A 22,796-nucleotide genomic window follows, 5' to 3' on the forward strand; every position below is an offset into this window, starting at 1 on the left:
CTTGTGTCTGGAAGACAACATTGGGGCACCTCATTCCCCCCCCCCTTTTTTTTTGGGGGGGGGGGGAGATAACCCAGCGAAGAACTGGAATTCAAATGTCATCGTACTACGTAGATGACAGGTAATCCACCATGTGCAAGTTCAGGTTTACTTCTGATGATATATTATGTATGGTTGTGTTTATCTGTTTTTTGAGTGTGTATGTGTGAGTGTGCATATGTTAATGGCTTTGTTTCTAACCTTTTTCAAACAATCTATCTCAAGGCAGGTCCCCATCCCATCTCAAATAAGTTGTCGTTGCACTACCTTTAGTGTGTATGTCTGTGTGCTCAAATGGGATGTTAGGACTTATAAGAGACCAAAAAATGAAAAGGCATTTCATAACCCCCTTTTTTATTTCTCATGAATAAAACAGAAAGAACGATTAAAAAAAACACCAACTTTGGCATGTTTGAAAAGAAACCTCCTGGCGAAAAGACATTTATATATATTTTGTTATGAAAAATTATCTGATGCAGGTGGATTACGTTGTAACTCGAAGTAAAAGTGGAAACATCCACGCGGTCCCTACGACCGGGGGAGAAGGGGGGAGGGGGAGGGGAAGGGTTGAGGAGAGAGTATGTAATGTGGACACTATAGCTTCAGATTCCAAGCAGGAGACACCCATTCCTGCCTACATTTCATTTCCGACAAGCTGCACAAATACTGAACTCTACCTATATAGGTTGATCCATGATACATTATTTACTACTAATATTGGTAAAGTGCAGCCTGGAGGCTTAAACTGTAGTGGCAGTTATTGGTTGCCTTTGAACCAACGATGGTGTATAAGAGTATAAGGTACCAAGAAATAAAATATGTACATGTAAACATGGAATGAATCATAGCTTACTCTTTATTAGGGGAATGGGTGTGCCCGCACTGTCAATACTCTCTCTCTGTCTCTCTCTCTCTCTCAAAAAAAAAACCAAACAAACAAACTTTGATGTAGTAGTATGTGGCTGCAGTTACTTAAATCTGATTACTTGCAGCATAATTTAGGTTATCCTTACTGCTTTATGTGATAATCTACTAGTCTTCGAACGTGTCAGCTTTCAAAAAAGAGCTCCTTTCTGTACTATTATAATCATCCAGTTCAGATGAGGGAGTTATGAATGGGGCAGTTTCCTCCTCTTCCTCCTTGCGATAGTGGTTGTGCTCGTCGCCAATTTGAACTTTCTCCACAGTGTGTGGGGACACGATGATTTTGATGTTGACATTCCCTGAAGCACTCCCGCGGATTCCTGACGACTCCTCTGGGTGAGTCTTGTTAGTCTCCTCAGCTTTGGGGGAAATAACATCTTTAGAAGCTACGCCAGGCTGCTGAGCAACTTTCGCAGTGGCTCCAGGTAGGTCAACTTTCTTGAAACTTTTGGACGAGTCCGAGTCATAGTTCAAAGCAGCTTCAGGTTCAGGGTTACCCCGCAAATGAACACTGTTACGTCGTTTGTTTCCATGGTGACCGTTTCCATTCTTTTCGGATCCAGATCCGTTCACAGACGACATACTCTGGGCATTGTCGTTTGCCATGGGTACGATGGAGCGGCGACGCACTCTTCCGTTGGAAGGGTCGACTGCTGCATCGGGTCCGCTTTCCCCGTACAGAGGGACGGCATCACCGTACGAGTTTTCAGTAATCACCTTCGTTGATTGAGGGATGGTTGTCTGTCCTTCAAATGGAATGTTGGTATCAGAGCAGACCGGCCGACCATCGACGCGAGACTCCATTCCTTCCGCACTGGTAGCTTGGGGTGGCAACAGAGCTTTGTGATACTCGGAACGAAGCCGTGAAACAGGAGTCGATAGAGCCGAAGAATTCTGGGTAGAAGGTGTACCATGGCTTGACACAGTACTTGACGGTCGAGAGCCTTGCATGTATTCTGTAATCATATCCGGCATATAGCTGGAAGTAAAGCAACAAAGCAGTTAAATCAACTGATCACACATAGATTATACGTCCTACTTTCAGACAACAAGCACTGTTTACTATTAGATACATTATGGTGCAGTATACTACCTACAATGCAGATGGCAGACAGCAGACGTCTAATGTACGTGAATGTGCATGAATAATCAAACAGAACCACAGACGATTTATTTTATAATGTAACACATTTTTTTTTTCTGGGAACAAATTCAAATTCTTAACTTCAGATTGAAGGGAACGTATCATTCCAGTCATATGCCAATGCTGTATGTGAAGGCATGTCGAACATTATTACAAATTGTATTGTTTATCAAGACTTTCGCGCATGCCACAATGTGTAATATAACCCTGAAATTCTCTGTAACAAACATATGTAATGTACTATGTATACAATTAAAACGTATATAATCCAACTACTTTTTTAAGGGAAGGAACGCATTCAAAGACAAACTCACCGTCTGAATATGTCACGGAATACCGACTCTTCGGGAAACTGCGATTGCGGTGAATATACCGTAGGATTGTAAACTCCTGTGAAATATTAGAAAATCTGTATTCCGTCAAACTGCATGACACAATACCAAAGAGAAATAGCTACTTATCAGGTTATAACAGTATAGTCATCAAGTAGCCTACTTACAAGTCCACCCGTCTTTGTGATAAATGCGTTTTGGAATGACGATGAAAGCAAGATATGTTTATCCTAGACCTGCATGAGTCATGTAAATGATATTATTTTCGTGATCTTGTGCAACTGATTGACAAATTGCCCTTCATCGACGTAAATAAGCACTGAATTGATCAGTGTTTTAGTAGTAGCCATGATAAAAAATCATGGGGGTACATACTCGAGCAGGATTCGAACCTACGACCTCCTGATCACCGGACAGGCGTCATCTCCACTAGACCACCGAGCTTTCGTCCGAAAGCAAGTGTTGGTTCTAATCCTTATAGCATGCATCGGGTACTGCTTTGTTATTCAAATTCATGAATTTCTTCCGTCGAGATGTTTTCTGTGCAACTGATTGACAAATCGCCCTACATCGACGTCGATGTAGGGCAATTTGTCAATCAGTTGCACAGAAAACATCTCGACGGAAGAAATTCATGAATTTCGTGATCTTGTTCATATGAGATTCTAATTGCAGCGTCAAAAGGATATTTCTATTCATTCCAAACATCATTATTTTTTGTCGCATTTTGTAAAATCTTTCGTCATCTGACTACTGTTAATATATCAGGTTGCAAGACATTATTTCCATTTCTCTCTTTCAGTTATAATACACAGACTTTGACGATCAACACATCGTAACAATATCCCCCGGCTAACTATTTGTGCCAGACATAGATATGATCATAATTATTTTGTTCTCCATTTCAGCTACTATATTGTGAGGATATTCGACAAGTCTCCTTGCAGCAAATACAAACATCTGAGAAATACCTTATACAATCGAGCAAAACGTTTCATCGCCGAATCTTATATTTCATTCATTCATTCATTCATTCATTCATTCATTCATTCATTCATTTTTTTTTCAATTTCTAACAGAAACATCTGAATATCTTACAAAAATTAAATACATAAATTTTGACATCACAGTTATTAAAAAGAGGTATGTTTGCAGGATATTTTTCATCATACGGAAATGCTGGAAATTGGACAAATGATATCAAATTTGGGTTTTTACAATTTTCTCTTTGAAAATACAGACTGATATTAAAAATGCTCGTGCAAGCATGACCACATATTCATGATTAAATGATGAAAAATTAAACATGAAGATAATTTGGTTTCAAGTGTATAGATGGTCTTCATACTTGATGAGTGTAGATTGGGTGATTGACCAGGGGACGACCGGGGTGTCGATTCGGTTGATTCCGGCAGCATGGCCGACTCGCCAGACCCTGAACTCTGACCGGACGAAGATCGTCTCAGGTAATGGAAGAAGGCAGCGATGCCGAGGACTAGAACGATGACGAGAATGGAGGCGAGGGTGATGACGACGATGATGTAGGTCATCGAGTGCCCCGATGGGTTGTTTTCCTGTGATGATTTCCCGATATTGAGGTCTCCTATGTGATAGGTGAATAATATAGAATTCTACAGAATTTGTGAGCATTGTGACATGATGAAAACCTAAAATAACCAGCCAGTTCAGTTCGTCAGACGAGAAAAGAAGCAACAGCTAGCATAGTTGAAAGGCTGTGCTAGACATGCCCTTTTCACAATTTATATTAATGAGTTTTCTTTGCCTTGTTTAAAAATAGAGGGAGCTCTAAATGAAAAGTTCATTTAAGGCGTTCTAAATAGGTTCACATGATTCATATAGTAAATCCAGATTTTGTGGTTGTTTGTTATCATCAATAAATCATTGTGTGACCACTTAAAGGTCCAGTTTACCTTTGGGAACAGTGATTTTAAAAATGTTCAAGATATAACATTTGATGCATATGTGTAGGTCTGTTGTATCACAAAACATCCTACCATATAACACTTTCGCAATAAAGCCTAAAATATAGGGAGATATCAGTATTTTTCTCAATAAACCGTAACTGTAGACGGTTTATTCTGGAAGCATTCTTATTATAACTATTGTTCACATTTTGTGAATTTAACAATACTTAACATCGATTATACGGACTCAAATTTTTACAGTGGTTGTTTCTATCCTTAACTCACATTTCAGAACTATTTTAAAGCACTAATGCTGGGTTTTTGCTTCATCTGCAAATGGTAAATTATGCCTTTAAACTGAACTGGCTGCTGCTCTGTATGTTTAAAAAAAAGAGACATGCAGGTTTGTGGAAATTTAAATTTTTTAGGCAACTTCTCCAAGCTAATAGTCGACTCAGTTGGAAAGAACGTCACACACTGAATAGTGACTAATAAGGCCTGCATATTTTATTCACATATAAATTTTTGAAGCAGTATCATTTTTGACAAAAAGAAATGCATAATCAGGAAGAACAGAATAATAAGGATGTGATCTCTGGTTCACTCTTTTATGATTAATAATTGATTCGTTTATTGATTTTCTTTTTTTTTTTAGGGGGGAGGGGAGGTGGGAAGGGAGGGCTATGCATTTTTATTATAGGCCCAACTGCAGCTTAATTTGGCAGACCTACACCGTGATTACCAGAGTTTTGTCATCTGGCCAGGGGGAGGCTTAATATAAACATAAATTATTATCAAAAAGATGATGCAATGTACATCACTAGATTTGGTTGAGAAGAGAAGCTATGGCAATAGAAATTAATGTATTGACAAAGCCATATCATGACTCCCTTAGCATCGATTCTATTACCTTGTACGTCTACATGGGTGAAGTGCAACAGGACAGTTACCTGACTCCATATCGATTACATTGGGTTGTTGATCCACCTCATTGTTTGCCTGTATTATGGCATCCGTAGGTGGCGCTCTGTCCGCCTCCTGTGCTTCCCACCAACCTTGGCACTGCGGTGTGTTCCGAGGGTTGTCCGCGCACCGGTTCGGGCACGCACTCGAGTCAAAGAATGCACCTGGATTGTCCGCGTCTTGGAAGAATCTGCAAACCATTTGGTCACGAAGTATAAAATAACAGTAAGAAATACAGCTTTCATTCTGCAGTACAAAATGCTGCATTACATTATGTGACATGATAAATGTGTCGATAGTGTTTTGATTCGGTTAAAGGGATGCTCTCGTTTTGGTTGAGACGAGAATTCAGAATGTAACTTTGTGTGAGATAATGAGAAACCTCCTATGAAATATTAAAGAGCATATCTAGGAGGAATTCAGAGCTTAATTGATGAAAACTAGTTTTGAAATGGTCGAGGTATCCAAAAACAAAGATGTCCCCCCCCCCCAACCTTTTATTGGGACCACTTTGTTTTACTTTATTGTTTATTGATATCTTGGTCATTAAAAAAAAAAAACAATTTTCATCATAATTTTATGAACTTTAAAGTCCTCCAACAGTAGTATGCTCTTTAATTCATAGGAGGCTTCTGATTATCTTGCAAAAAGTTACAGTCTGAATTCTCCGTCTCAACGAAAACTAGACCATCCCTTTAATTATTATCATCATTATTATTCATGGTTTATTGGAATCGTGCTGAACTGTGCGCAATTGTACATAAAAAGCACGATGCATAATAAATAACAAAACTGTCTAATGCTTGTACTGCAAATACAATCATGAAATCATAATCACATACAGAATAAAATGCATAAAAAGTATACATAAAATTCCAATACTTTGCTACAAAGAAAATGCCTCTTGGTGCATTTCGAACATCTGTTGAGGTGCCTCAGGATTGTGTCTTTGATCATGATGGTGTGTGTGTATTATGTGTATGTATGCGGATGTCATTGTGTACATAAGGCCCCGGAAGCCTAGGGAATAATGGGTAGTCTGGCTGAATCGATCTTTACACCTATTCACTGCCCACCGAGTTACATTCGAAGATCACAATTAGCGCCCATCAACGAATATGTGAGTCGAAACACAAACCCTCATCAGTAAAGGTCGACTCCAGTCGAGTTTCTTCAGCTGTGTGTGTACTTACACGGGAAATAGAGATAAATCTGGACACGGAGATTCTCGAAGATATCCGAGCAGGCCAGCCTTCCCTCTCTCCATGGCAACTCCACGTACGCTACCGGGTCTTCAACGAAATTAAAGATTACTATCACCTCTGTAAGATAGATAATTATGTAGCTTGACACCTACAAAAGATACTTGCAGCAGTCTTACCCAGGTAAGCATGAACCACACACTGCATCGCTGGTACTGTCACATGCTTTGAGTACTTCAGAGTTGACACAAATACGGCATGGCGTACAGGAATGGTGCGTACCGCCTGGCGAGAAAGTTCCCTCGTCACACGGGAGACAGCGCGCATCGCCGTTCTTCCCGTTACCACACTCCTGGATTGCCAGACAAGAAATGCACGTAAGAAAGGAATTAAGAAAGGAAAAGAAAGGAAAAGAAACAAAGCAAAGCAAAAGATCAAATAAAATCAAACAAACAGAACAACAAAGAAGTCGTTAAATTCAGACTCGAAATTAGAAAGTTATAAAAATTTGATTTTTTTTTGTTCACGAAACAGCAAGTAGACCTATGGGTTGTACAAAGTATATAGTCACATAGGCAAGACTGATAAAGAGAGCCGTTCTATGAGTTTGTTATAAAATATAATATGTCTTAATTATTTCAATGACGTTTCTACTGTTCCCTTTATCAATTAACATGGAGTGGTGTTTAACTTTCTAGCCTGGAGTCTTGTGTCTCGAAGGGCGTCAAAAGTTCAGAGTGGCCACAATCACACTACAGCACAGATATACGCAAGTTTGTCACTGATGGGACCAGCCGTGCTATGCTGGAATTATTGTTACTTTCTTTGTATGTTTCTTAATGGAAGGCAAAATGAGAGCACGGTGATTCAAATTCAGCTCATCTCATAGATCGACACTATATGACAGTTTTTGACACAAATATACGAGCAGAGATTCTGACTGCACTTCATGTAGAAGATAATACAATTAAACTGTACTTTCATTTTACAAAGATTGCGTAAAAATGGGAAGGGCTTCTGTATCTTCAGAATACCACCATCAAACTTCTTAAGCTTTTCAAAATATTATCTGAAGTATAAGACAAGAAAAAAAAGCACTGAACATACAAATTGTCTACACTGTTTCTGAATTACTACTTAGATTATCCATTATTGAAACACTGCCTTTCAGTAAATGCGCTGTAAATGTATATGATAAAGGTCAAAATGTACACGATAACACCGGAAACAAGCCCAAGAAGGGGACCGAAGCTGCTGACGTGGAAAAATATTTTTGACTTCCAGATGTCATAGCAAACCTGCAGTTAATGGAACATCGAAAAGTAGTGAAGTAGATACCCCAGACCAAGAGACAACAGAAAGAGATAGAGAAGTATAATTCATTGATGAATAGCTTTGTAGATTTATGGACATATTAATAGACAGACTGATGAGAAACCAGTGACTGGGCTCGAACGGTGAGATAAAGTGAGTTACCTTATCAAGTGCTTCTCCAGGTTGGCAATGTACACACATCTTACATAGACCGTCTGTCTTCCCTAAGTAGTATCTGTTGCCATGGCAATCATCGCCACACACAGGAGGCACAGGATCGCTACACTGCTGTGTTGAGGAATGACAAACTGATTCCTTAGAACATTGAAGGCATAATTTACCATTTGCAGATGAAACAAAAACCCAGCATTTGTTCTTCAAAATAGTTCTAAAATGTGAGTTATGGATAGAAACATACAATGTAAAAATTTGAACCAGTATAATTCATGTTAAGTATTGTTAAACATACAAAATGGAAACAATAGTTATAATAAAAGTGTTTCCAGACTAAACCGTCTACTTATTATGGTTTAATGAGAAAAATAGTGACACTTCCTTATATTTTACGCTTTATTGCAAATATATGGTAGGATGTTTTGTGATACAACTGACATGACTGACCTACATATGCATCAAAAGTGATACTTTGAATATTCTTTTTTTTTTTAAATCACTGCTCCCAAAGGTAAACAGGACCTTTAAAAAGTTTGCTCATCCGCTGCCACTAAAAGTTTACCTCTCCTGACCTCTTGGCTTCATGAAGGCGAAGAGACAATCTAATTACCTGGAATACGTGTACCTACCATCAGATAAAATGCTGTCAGGGTATAGAAGTGTTTTGTTTGATGGCATTTTAATTTTCTTGTGCATTCTTTGTCCTTGTATTTCCTTTTTCCCCCTCTACCATGTGTTGTTATCGTCAAAACTATTATTTTACTTTCTTTATTCTCTTTATTGATGGAGGTTTCCTTATCTTTTATTCAACACCAAGTAAGATGGAACAGCGTAGTTAGCCAGGGGATGTTTTTCACATCATACAAGTAAAAACTTAATAATCAATCAATAAAATTGGAGTATGTACATGTATGATAATAATAACAACAACAACAACAACAATAATAATAATAATAATAATAATAATAATAATAATAATATAATAATAATAATAATAACAATAATAATAATAATAATAATAATAATAATAATAATAATAATAATAATAACAATAAGTATAGCATTTGTAATGCGCCATCGATCTAGTCGCCTATTCTGAGGCGCAGAGGGACATATACAGAAAATAACATACATTATATAGTTGTACATAAGAAGGTTGAAGAAGAAGAAAGAGATAGAAATATATACCCGATGAGCAATTCAATGAATATGCAACAAAAACAAGATGCGAACATAATACTTCAGAAGCTTTGTAGATGTTTCAATGGTTTCTGCTAATCGGATCCTCAGTGGAAGAGCGTTCTAGAGAGATGGGGCTGCAGAAACAAAGGCCTTTTCTCCGAGAGTCGAGATTGTTCTTTTAACTGTTAATTGTTTATTATTACATGAACGGAGATTTCTGCCAGGAACGTATTCTGAAACATGATATATTTATCATACATATAGAGCGTAAAATACAAACAGATATCACAATGTAGACTAATCAACGGAGAGAGACAATGACAATCCATTTCTCGTATTCATTTTGTTTCTTTTGAAGTTTGGCCTTGTATGGTGTGTGTATGTCAGCAAGGTGACAAGTAAAGTCTTCATGAAAGGTTGAAAAATGGCAGAATAGTGACTGGCAAAATTTTGTTGTTAACCAAACCATTGTCGTTATCGAGGACAACGTGAAGGGAATCTTTGTCATGAGAGATATCACAAAGTTTTGAAGAGATAAAATATGGTAGCATTGGTTTATTATCTCGCTGCGTTCTACGCTTTTATTCCTGAAATTATCATCACCATCGCCATTACACCATTGACATTTTTCTCTTTCTGTTCCCACCTATTATTCGTCATCTTCTCAAGATATGTGCTTTCATTTTCCTCTGCATTTTGTGTTTTGCTTTGTTTGCTAACATCCGTCGCGGTGCAATGGTTGCTTGGTATAATAGCTGGAGTAAATGTCTTTGTCCTATTGTACCTCATTCGGGTCTACGTCACGTGTCTCAGCCCACTTGTTGCACTCCTCATTGTCGGCTTCTGCGTCAGCACATTGGTAGGGACAGGAGTTGATGTGTGCGAAGCGATCAGACCCTCGGTAGTAGCTGAATGGAACAAACATTGATGGAAGATTACCAAAAATGTTCTTTTTAAAGCAAAAAATGACAGAATAAACAATGATGGAAAAGAAAAAAAATGAACTAACGGCGGCATTAATTGGCATTTCTTGACCCATTAATATCACTTGCTTTTGTTACTCATCGTAGGATAAGGAACTCAAACAAAGAAACACTAATGGTGTTCACTAAATACTTATGGAAACTTATTATCATGAGGCCAGTGAGGGGGAATACGTAGAAACGCAAGCTAAGTCAAACGTAAGGAGACTGAACCCCGACCTCGTTCGTGTCGTTATGTTTTCCCATGGTATATCAAGTCCTTGCTGTGGGACTCTCATAATACCCAATATTTTTTTCAAAGCAGCAGCAGTCACGCATGAGAAATCCCTTTAAGAATTCCCAATACATGAACCGTGATGGAAAAATATTTCTATAGGCAGCCACACATTGCCCCCCCCCCCCCCCCACACACACACATTGAACACATTGTGAAAAGAATAACAATAAAGAAAGAATCTAGGCCCATTCTACATGTTCTATGGAGGAAGGGGGGGGGGGTTCAAATCCTTGAGGGATTTTCAAACCCTTTGAAGGGGGAGGGGGTTTTCCCCTAGACGCCACCGAAAGACACGAGGCTAGCTGATTTCAGAATCCCCCCCCCCCCCCCCCCCCCCGCCATCTTGTAGAATGATATTCAGCACTCACCCAGGTAGGCAGTCCCCACACCCCCGGTCGCTCGTCGACTCGCACGGCGATGTCTCCACCGTGTTGACGCATGCGGTGCACATCGTGCAGTCTCCACGGCCATCGACGGAAAAAGTACCCTCGGGACACGGAGTACACGTTCCGTTGCTGTGCCTTCCGTTCCCGCATGGCTGTTGGAATGGATGGTGAGAGAGTTACCAAGGAGATAAGTGTCAATTGGAGAATGCTGAATTCTTTTGAAACAAACTTATGAAAACCAATTAATGAATTCCTGGGAAAATGCATGTATACCATGCCACGATCAAGACATGAGAAATAAAGGCCTAAACGACATTACAGTGTGACTTCGTTTTCATATGATATCTACGTCGACTGCTCAGTGGACAATTTTAAGTTAACTTGTATTTTACGCCAAATAGGAGATTCACACTACCAACTTATCTACAGTATTCAGTGGATGTACTTTGTCTAGCATTGACAGTTAGCTGTACAGCTGTACATTGCATACGTTCATCTATTTTATCATGTATGTAAGGGCTTATGAGTCGGATTCGTGTTAAAATAGAATAAAAAGAAATACCACTCCTTGTAGAGAAAAAAAAAGAAGGGGAAGAGGAAGAGAGCTAATTTAAGGCATCATGTACGTTGACAGAAAAAGTGGAATCCGATTTTTTTTTTTTTGGGGGGGGGGTCAAAAAATGTGCATGCGCGCGAGCAAACACACACACACACGCACGCACACACACACACACACACACACACAGAGCAAAAAAAAAAAACAACAAACTAGGGGTATTTATGGTCTGATTTTAGATACAGTTAGTGTACGCATGCACAAGTTAATTGCCACTGTCTTTGAGTGAATGCCACTATATTTAATGCGTGTGATTCCACAGAGATCAGTGGTGCCTAGGCAGGCGGGTAGGAGATTTCCCATAGATGTCACATGACCAAAAACACGAATAAAACTGGCGATCGAGCCGGGGAGCAAGCATTTACACTGGTTAAAAAACCCCGAAACAAACAAATACAAACAAAAGATACAAACAACAAACAAACAAACCAAAAAAAGAAAAAGAAAAAAAAAACCCTAAATGAAACTGCCGAGTATCGAAAAACTCCACCCCTCAGAAGGTTTTTCTCGATTCCGGTCTTTCGCTTGCATACCGGTAGTCGCATGCCTATCATCAACTTTCGAGAAAAACAACAACAACAACAAACAAACAAAACCTAAATCTTGCGCCTATTAAATAAGGCATGTGGCAGTGTAAATGTCCCTATTAATGACATTGCGGATGACATGTGGATGCATTCATAAAATATTCTAGTTAGTTGTTGCACCCTCCATGCTTGCTATGTATTGGGGTATGTTCTATTGTCTTTGTTTAGTTGAAGTGATTTCCTATATCATATCAAGGAGGATATCCACCCCCAATATTAGTAAAATCTAAAATAAAAGAAAAGAAAAATCTCTACAGAACGTTCCAACGGAAAAGAACAAAATTCTGATAAAAAAATAATAAGGGAAATATGACATTTTTATTGAAATTTTACTTTTCTTCAGAAAACATTTTTTGATCAGTCCTTATAAACATACAAATGAGCGAGTTGATGATGTCATGCCCTCACAATATTCATGTATGTTATAGAGAAATTCAGGCATTTTATTTCTTAGTTCTTTAGCTAGTAGAGGCAAAACATATTCCCATACCAAAATTATTACATGTTCCCATACCAAGATATATTACAGTTAACATTTGTCATTTTTGGGGTGGTTTTAAGACACGTTTTATATACAGTTGAATATGAGATTTTTGTCATTTCTGTATATGAAATGAAGGAGAATTGTGAGAGAATGACATCATCACCTTGGTAATTTGAATAGTAGTCATAACGACCGGTCAAGAAGTGTTGTCCGAAAAAATTTGAAATTTCGAGATGTTATAACTTTCTCAGCGTTTCTCCGATTTTGATCATTTTTGAGAACGTTCTGTAGGATCTTTTTTTTCATCAGAGTTTGTCTATCTTTATGGGCGGATTTTACTAATGCCTTTAATGTTGATGCCAAAAGCTGAATAACGCTAGTGGTTGAAAAAGATTCAGAAGCGTGATGGTATGTTTGTACATAATGGCCCGAATTAACGAAGGTGGTACAGTCTGAAAGACCTCAGTTTTGTATGGGGCGCCAAGTGTCGCATGGCCTATAATTTCGTAACGAAATCAGTCATTTCGTCGACGAAATGACTGATTTTGTACTCTCTAAAAAAATCGAGTGAAAATATTCACTCTTAAAAGAGTGAATACAAAAAAGAGTGATTTTAGAGTGAAATTGGAGTGAATTATGAGTGAAAATGTTCATTTTCACTCATTTTGGAGTGACCTCAAGGATCACTCGAAGATTTTGGAGTGATCCCTGAGGTCACTCCAAAACGAGTGAAAACGAACATTTTCACTCAAAATTCACTCCAATTTCACTCTAAAATCACTCTTTTTTGTATTCACTCTTTTAAGAGTGAATATTTTCACTCGATTTTTTTTTAGAGAGTAACGAAATATTCCATGCGACACATACTACGGTCTTTTCCTATGGTTTAAACCATGGACAAGATTGTACCATAATCCTTCATGATTTCGGGTCAGTTGATTGTTTTTGTTTGTTTGTTTTGTCAACATAAATTGTTTCTTTATTATTACCTTATTTAAGGCCTGTCCAGCTGGACATGAAGGACACCTCAAACAGGAATTATCATCACCACTTAGATAGTATCCGTTCCCCTCGCAGTCGTCTGCACACCTCGGTGGGGTGGGGCTGCAGAAAGCCTGACGTGGAAAAAGACATGACATTATTTACATCTTATGTATTTTTTTTTCTTTTTAGACATGAGAGGAATTAGGTAAGATAACTATGTACACTAAGGTACGTCAGAGATATGACATCACAGAAGGACATTGTTCACATGCATCAGCTTTACTGGTTGATGTATATAGTGTATAATCGTAGCCAGGATCATTACCAACAATGACAGTATACCACGTGATCACAGGACAAGACTAGTAATGGATGAACTTGAAAATGCAAAACACATAATCATGGAGAAACAAGATATCAGATAAATAAATAATTAATCATTGTAACCTATTGCTGGATACACTTGGCATATGGGAAACTGACAACGACGCTAATCAAGGCAGGTATATCTTTAAGACTATTGGACAATAGACAACGATTGAAACTAAAATAAACCCTGATTTTCAAGTCAATAATTTTCCCAATAAAGGAGGTTTGAAATCTAAACATAACATACTATTGTATGTTCATAATACATATAGCCTATGAAAACACTAGGCACACAAAATGTTACACATTGAAATAATCATACTAAATCAATCCTATATCTATATATTCAAGAATTATATAAATCTTCATCACTAATCACAAGAACTCAACTTCAAACTTACTTCTTAATATGGCGCAACCCTCCTCCCAGAGTTATTACCTGTTTTTTATTGTTGTTGAGGGTTTTTTTTCTGCGTTTCATAATTCTCAGAAAGTAATGCGATCACATATAATTACACTGATTTTGCATTTTACAGAACTATACAGAAACGCTTACGCTCCTTGTCTTATCATGTCACGAATTTCCAGGAATGATTCAGTGTACTTTCGCTTGAGTTTCAATGAACTAGAAGAGTGAAGGCCTCCGAATTCTTTAGAAGTTCATGTTGGACACAACAGACATCAACCTACAAACTAATTTCGTACTTCCTTGTTCAACGCAATCAGCTGTGGAGACATGGACGTGAGTTAGTGCTTTATTTACACGAAGTTTACCACATCAAAACCTCAAGTGTTTACTTTCGGTATACCGGTATAGAAAGTTTCATATCGCTATAGTAATATTTCCCAGAGGAGTTTATTCATTGTTGTTGTTATCTTCTTCTTTTTTTCAAGTGGACTTTTACATTTAGGATTCAGAAAGATTCATACATGGTATCATGGAAAACTAGAAATGTCGCTATGGCGACAGGTATGCCTCCGCCATAATGCATGATTCTCCTAATAGGTCTAGATAGTACATGTGGACAATGTGTGATTACATTTTCACAAAATTGGCAAAATATTAAAAATGACAAGTTTGTCACAAATGTGTTGAATGTTCACCTTGACCTAGGTTTAATTGGATGAGTAGAAGAGCATGTATTCGGGGATTTCAGGACTTTAACTTGACTCTGACCCATTCATACATTTATGCATTGAGTAATTTTCAAGGTTGGAGAAAAAGTGCAATTTCTGTATTGAATAGTAAATTGTTATCATTTTCATCTGAGCTTTGACACTAACATTCATAAGATAATCACTGTCAGGCAGAACATGTATAAATATGTAGTAAGTTTCAAGATAACTTGAGCCACTTCCGAGATATGGAGGAAAAAGTTAGTTCAGCACTTTCACTTAATCTTTGACCTTTTGACCTTTGAGGCAAAAAAAAAAGAAACAAAACTTTCCAGAGAATCTCTATTAGGTTATACATGCATACACCAAGTGTAAAAAAAAATAATCCTGCTGGCATTGCATAAACATGAGGGAAATAGTAAAATTTTGAAGTGTTGCCCTTGACCTTTGACCCTGACCTTTGACCCCATGAACCCTAACTTCTCTAGATAATCACTGCCAGTCAGTACATGTATGTTCCATGAAGATACCTTGAACAATTTCCAAGTTACGGAGAAAAAAGTGAAGTTTTAATATTTTACTTGACCTTTTGACCTTCGACCTTTGACCTCATGACCCCAAACTTTCACCAGAGAAACTTAATTGGGTAATACATATATAAACTAAGTTTAAAGAAAAAAATTTCAGGCATTGCATAGATATAGTGGAAATAGTGAAATTTTATGTATTTGACCTTGACCTTTGACCTTGAGCATGTGCACCCAGAAGTTGATAGGCACAACTTCACCCCCTAATACACATACATGCCAAGTTTCATTAGGATACCTCAAAAGTTTTTTTAGTTACGCTGTCCACAAAATTCATTACGGACGGAAGGACGGACGGACGGACGGAAGGACGGACGGACGGACGGACAACCCGAAAACATAATGCCTCCTGCACCACTTCGTGGCGGAGGCATAAAAACACCGATGTCTCATCAATCCTGAACTCAATCCTGGATTTCAGTAGAGAGATAGATATAGATAGATAGATAGATAGATAGATGGATAGATAGATAGATAGATAGATGGCTATACAGATGGCTAGATAGATAGATGGCTATACAGATGGCTAGATAGATGGAGAGATAGACAGATGATAGATCAGATAGACAGATGGATAGATAACGGTCTTAAGTCCGCTTCGCATTCCGTGAAAACTGCACAATAAATTGCATGTTATTCTCTGAACGAGCATCAAAAATTTGTAAAGAGTTCATTTCTATTTCTCATTTACAGCTCTTCTGGTGTAAAGCAAGCCAATGATTTCATGATATGCAAAGTGTTTATTATCTTTGGTCCGTACTTTTTTCCATGCATCATGATAGTTTCGATGAGTTTTAACAAGTATATCTTTTATTTGTATTAGAAACCTTTGTGAGCGGATAATCTTTCTTATCACCATTAACTTTTTACCATTACAATCGCTGTTATGCCCAGTATCATTGCTATAATTTTAACCATAACTTACATTATCACTAGGATGTAATAACTATACAAATTTAATGTATCATTACCGTATTCATCATGTTCAAGTCTGCTGAAAAGAACGCAGTGTCCCACCCAGTGTGATCACAATGCGTTTACGTATAGTCAGCTATGTGAAAACGCTCGAATCTAACAGTGCAAAGATCATTTCACAGCGATGTGTGTATTTTTTTCACAGATCGCAATGTTCCTTTTCACCATGTTTGCATTGTGAATGTTAAAACGCTCGAATTTAGCAATAAATGACGATATTTCACACTATGTTCACAATATGTGCACACTGTGTTTCACATTGCATTTTACACTGTGGGACACTGTGTTCTTTCCAACAGGGCATCAGGACTAAATCATGATTATATTAAAACGCTTTAGGTGAAGGTTTGGGCTGTCTTGCAAACAATTACTCACTCTTGGTAGTGCCTTGACTTCTTGGGTGATGAAGAAAAGAAGAAAAAGTAGAACTGCGACTCCAAACAGATTTGGCAATTCAGCATTTGCCGCCATGTGTCTTTGAAGGTGTCCACATCAAATGTCACAACCAGGACATCGTCGGTTTATGGTATCTGAAAGGAGATAGAGAGACTACAAGTATCATCTACTCTGCTTCGCACATTCTATACAATTCCACACAATTTCCCAATGAGTTATTTGTAGCCAACTAGCAACAACTTGCTAATAATTATTCAAATTGATGACTTTTGTTTGTTGGAAGTGATTGATGAATGGTCCTTTGTTGACGCAAATAAGCGCCAATTATTTACGCAGTGCTCAGAGCAACAGCCATGATAGAAATCATGAGAATGTACATCCCACCCAAGAATGATTGTATTTTCATGATTTTATCGTGGCTGCACCCAGAATTGGTAATGATAATCAAATCTTGTAACACTCCATATTCAAAAGCTGACGGTGTCTTTCAATAATTCTACTTTTAAAAAATGAACAGTCCTAAATACTACTTTGTGAGTTTCACTCACAAGAAGTTCTTACCCTCGAACTTCTTCTATATACAGCAACGCTTTCTCCTGAAAATTATACACTACGATTATCAACGCCATTATTGATATTTTTATTGATATATTGCACATGGAATTGGTCAATGATTATGACTTTGATTAAAACTAACGATGCTTGGAGAAGGCAGAAAATATAACAAGTATTTTTATGAAATATTCTGGAGTCGAAGCGTTGAGGTATTCTAAGAGATATAATTGAGCTGCGCAGACCGGGTGCGTATTAAACCTCTATTGAAGTTTCAATCCAAAATTAATGATGGTCATAGTCATCATTATTTTGCCTAGAAAGGAGAAGAAGAAATGAAAATAATATTGTGTATAAAATACCGTATTGTGAGGATTAATCAAGGATGATAGGCCTACATGTATTTCATTTCCCAGAAATCCCCAACTGATTCTGCCATCATTGCGTTCATGATCTTGAACGAAACAGATTCTCAACACTTTGCTTTTTTTTTTGTCTTAGACTAGAATGAAACCTAATCATCATGAGTGAATGCATCACCTGTGTTCTACTTTTACATAGTACAACATGACAGTGAAGTTTGAGGAATTTTTTTTTAATCCATTCAAAAGTTATGAGTTTCTGAGGTGTCGGTGCCACCATCGAGGACTTAACATTCCGTGTCATCATCCGCATGGACAACAGTAAGAGGGTTAAATGATTTTCACACATTGTAATTTGTGTTGCATAATACTAAAGCACATAACTTTCTGCCTCCAATTCAAAAAAGGGGAAATCAAATTTTTATCCTTAACATTTTGTTAGCATAACGAGGAGGGAATGAAGCTTTTTAGGAAAATGAAATAAAATCTGTGGAATTTTATGTATCTTCTTTATATCGTTGTCCATGCGTGACTTCATAAACTGCAGTTTTCTTCATTGCAAATAGATGTCTATAATCATTTGTGTCAATAATAGTATGGAACACATCAGTGAAGATTAACGAAAATTGGACAATCCGGAGGCACCCAAAATGTATGAATTATGTTAAGTGTTGGAGACACCATCAGTGAATTATAATCCCAACCCTAACCCTAACTAACCATAACCATAACACTAACCCTAATCCCAACCTGAACCCTAACACCAAAACTTAACAAAATTTATAAATTCATGGATTTCCTCGCCGACTTCACTGGTGTGTCTGATACTAGTATTGTCGAATGTATCGGTATACACAAGCCAAGGGTCACATTTGGGTTTCTTCCCTTTTAAAGATATTTGCAAATGATCGCTACTTATACCCATAATCATTGATGCAATACCGTTGAACTACAGACTTATTATCAGATTTAATCTTACAATGATCTTTGGACAGTGCCTATACCCCGCACATCTTAAAAGTAATGTTGACTTTACAATAATAACAATCACAGCAGTATTGATTTAAAAAAATTGTTGATCGCTGTTTTACCTATGAAAACAAGTGGCTATAGATAAATTCCGCGTAATGAAATCAACAAACTCTTGCCAATAGCAAAGTTGGTATATAAAATACCTTGCATGTATGCATATAGAAATATAATCTCTTACGATGACGCAAAGATAATAAAGTCTTGCGATTTTTATGTCCAATATAGAGAAGGACATACAGTGTATAAAAGTGATATTTATATTATGCATGATTATGAAAGGAACCATTGGACGATATAGTATGAAATATCGCAATGATAGCATTTTCAATATTGTTGAGGTAATACACTAACATTGTATTTTTTTTTGGGGGGGGATACCGTATTTTTATGTTACGATGGCTATTGGTATATAGCCATATAGTTTGAGTTCATGGTTGTATATTTTTACAGTGAATTGTGTCGTCAGATCCACCGCCTCATCTGCTGAACATGCAGTTGTAGCAAGAACGGTTATTAGTTTTTCTATCATTATAACATAAACAAGAAGTTGAAAGGGGCACTATAAAAATCAACTTTTATTTTCCATATGATTACTGGCATCACGATCAATTTGTGTTCCACGTACAATAAAGATAGAACTTTGATATCGAGTACTAGACTAGGGCCTATAGGTCTATCATTCTTTGTATCACCGCCCTCGTTTATTCAATCTTTATTGTGTATTATTACAGTGACCGTATTACATTTAAAAAGAACATTTGGTGCAAACAGTAAAACACATCAATAATAACGGAAATTGTCTCTCAAACTTACGAATGTACAATGCTCTAGGAGTCAATCAGTTTGGGGCAGAAAGCAGACAATTCTCTATACCCATAGACAGCGGTGAATTTCTGCACGACTGCCCAAGTCTAGAAGCCAGTGCGGAGAAGATTCGGCGAAGATGACAGTGAGGTCTCCGTGCCTCGCATGTACAGACATACTCCGCTTTTGTGTGCCGATTACAATCACTCACATTCTGGTGAATTCTTCAGATCTGTGTACAGCTCGATATCAGAATTGACAATTACGACAGACGTGAAAAATGAAACGGGTCGTCTCCAACTATAATCCCATCACACCTTTCAACATTATGGAAAGAAGAGGCTTTGAACTATAATACAAAACTACATTTAACGAGCGGCACATTCCTCGTCGCAGTGCACCGCATGCATGTATGCATTGTGGTTTGTATAGTCACTTTGTATATGTGCACCGTGTATTCTCTCAACGGAACCAAAGTCCATCCGGATTGCGATCGATGGAGTGGAAGAGTTTTATCCTTTTGTGACTATTTGTCTGCCTGTATAATAACGATTGTGTGGCTATCCATTGTCAACTGCACGCAGTTTGCCACTGCACCTAGCTCTTTTCATACAATAATCCTATTATTGTACAATATTTTGTTCTCATGCTGGTATTCATGCAATGTCAAGGGTTGCCGAACAACATACCATATCGCCTGGTTTGTCTCACACACAGGGGAACGTGGTCTACATTATCCTGGTTTCTGAATATATTACTACGACATAATATTTTTCAAGTCCCTCCTTTACTTTTTGATTACCAATATAAACATATATAGTTCAGAAGTAATCTTTCTGTTTTTCGTTCTCTTACGTATTTCTGAGGGTCCCATATCGTACAAGCTTTGCTTTTTAGTGGGATCCTCCATTTTCATTCCCATCCTTGTACTATGCATAATCAATGTATATACCTTACAAATGCAATTATGTTGTTACTCATGATCACAGCATGTATCCTGTTGATTCATTTTTTTAAAAATGATTACAAATATGTTCTGTTATTCATTGTTTATGGATTATAATGTCCCCTGTTTATTTAATAGAAATGAAAGAAAAAATAAATTGAATTGAATAAAGTTGAATTGAATTTTGAAAAGAATTAAGTTTACTTCAGAAAGAATTAAGTTTAATTCAAAATCTTCAAAATTTACTATGACAGCTGACTTTAACAGCGTGATCATCATCACATGCGTGGACTCATTGAGCTTAAAATGTCTAGATTGCCACTCAGGCGTTTCTCTTCTCATTTTATTTCGTATCATAATATGAGAACTGTTTAGTGAGACACCTTCACTATAATATTAAGACGAAGTCATTGGACAACGCAGCCCGTTTATTGTCGTAATCCATATAGTATTTCTCTGTTATCAAGCGCAGGTAGATGATTTGACTTCGAGGAACACCCACCTCCATTATGATGTATCTGGGATAATTATTCCACTTAAAGCTTCTTAGCCCAGCATGTCCGAGCATAAAACGCGATGTTAAAGGACAAGTTCACCTTCATAGACATGTGGGTTGAGTGAATGCAGCAATATTAGTAAAACACATTAATGAGAGTTCGAGGAAAATCGGACAATCCGTTCAAAAGTTATGAATTTTTGAAGTTTCTGCTCAGTCACGGCTGGATGAGAAAACTACGATAGCTTGTGATGTCATATGAGTACATCGAAGAAAGTATAAAGAATATTCAAGATATTCTCACTTTTCTCACATAATAAAAGAACACTTGACTTCTCTCTTTCAGAAGTCAGGGGGAATAATATTACCCCTAACATAAGTCAGTAACCATTCGAGGAAATGTGCACTTTATTCAAAAAGTCAAGTTTTGTGAAATTCTCTTTTTATTTTCCTTATATCGTTGTACGCATGTGACATCATACACTGTAGTAGTCTTCTCCTCCAGCAGTGATTGCACAGATATCTTAAAAATTCATAACTTTTGAACGGATTGTCGGATTTTCCCCAAACTTTCACTGATGTGTTCTACTAGCATTGTTGTCTTCACTCAATCCACATGTATATGAAGGTGAACTTGTCCTTTAAGTTAAATCAACCTTAAAACCATAGTCCATGAAATTTGAGAAATGTCGATAACTCTATAATTATCATACAGAACTTTATAGCTCATAGTGACGTCATCACTTCAAGTCATTGTTTATCATTGGAAGCAGTGATAAAAAAAATGTTTGAATAATCACATTTGATGCATATAGGCCTACATGTGTAGTGTGTGTGTGTGTGTGTGCATTATGATTGTTTTCGTCATTATTGTCATTCATTTTCATGTGCCTGTTTTTGTAAGGATTTTTGTAATATCATAACTCATTTCGTCTACTCGCTGCGCCTTGAGCACGTTAGTTATGTGGAATTGGCGCATCACAAGTACCCTGTATTATTATACTGTATTCCTATTATTATTCAGTTGTATAACGAAACATCTTACCCCCTATAAAAATTTGGCAACAAAGTCGAAAATATCATCAGGGAGGAGATATTACTGCTTTTCTCAATAAACCATAACTGTAGACTGTTTATAGGCCTACTGCCGAGTTTGATAGTATCGTTCACATTTGTATTTAACAGTATCTATAACATTGATAATACTGATTGATATTTTTACGCCCAGGAGTAGCCGTGTTATTCGTAACTCAAATTTTGTAACTACTTATTATGAAGCACTAAAGTTGTTTTTTTTTTTTATCTGTACGGTCTGCTTGTCATACCGCATCCTTATTTTTTGAAGAATATAGGCAAATTGCAAGTTTCTTGTTTGTGTGCTTTAAAATGATTAATAAAACAAAATCTAATCAAAGGCGAAGATTAGGTTACTAGCGACACAATGTGCATGGTTTTAAAATCAAAAAATGAAAATGATGCAACCAAACCAACCAACCAACCGACCAACCACTGACCAACCAACCAGACAGATACTAGTAACCGACCAATAATAAAAGCCGAGAAGTCAGTCTTATTAATAGTGCTAAGCGTACCGATGATTTTTCTTATCGATGTATTATACGTGGCTCTGATAAAGAGAGTGATG

At 37.3% G+C, this 22,796-nt stretch overlaps 1 protein-coding gene across 2 annotated transcripts; it reads right to left on the reverse strand.

Annotated features, from left to right (window-relative positions):
- Positions 1 to 1,057: 1,057 nt before the first annotated feature.
- LOC139716940 (uncharacterized) lies at positions 1,058 to 17,087 on the reverse strand. Of its 2 annotated transcripts, none has more exons than XM_071628466.1 (10): positions 16,939 to 17,087; positions 13,522 to 13,647; positions 10,828 to 10,997; positions 9,984 to 10,107; positions 8,006 to 8,128; positions 6,709 to 6,881; positions 5,315 to 5,517; positions 3,788 to 4,042; positions 2,422 to 2,497; positions 1,058 to 1,942 (listed from the first exon to the last, which is right to left on the reverse strand). In XM_071628466.1, exons 1-10 carry the CDS (start codon positions 17,032 to 17,034, stop codon positions 1,072 to 1,074), a joined length of 2,217 nt encoding a protein of 738 aa, XP_071484567.1. In that variant the 5' UTR covers positions 17,035 to 17,087; the 3' UTR covers positions 1,058 to 1,071. The 2 variants fall into 2 exon arrangements, with proteins under 2 accessions (XP_071484567.1, XP_071484566.1); XM_071628465.1 differs by having other exon boundaries at positions 8,006 to 8,131.
- Between the last annotated feature and the right edge of the window lie 5,709 nt (positions 17,088 to 22,796).

Source organism: Diadema antillarum, unplaced genomic scaffold, assembly GCF_040938485.1.
Source record: "Diadema antillarum isolate AM-2024a unplaced genomic scaffold, OU_Dant_1.0 scf00000071, whole genome shotgun sequence".
Lineage (NCBI taxonomy): Eukaryota > Metazoa > Echinodermata > Echinoidea > Diadematoida > Diadematidae > Diadema > Diadema antillarum.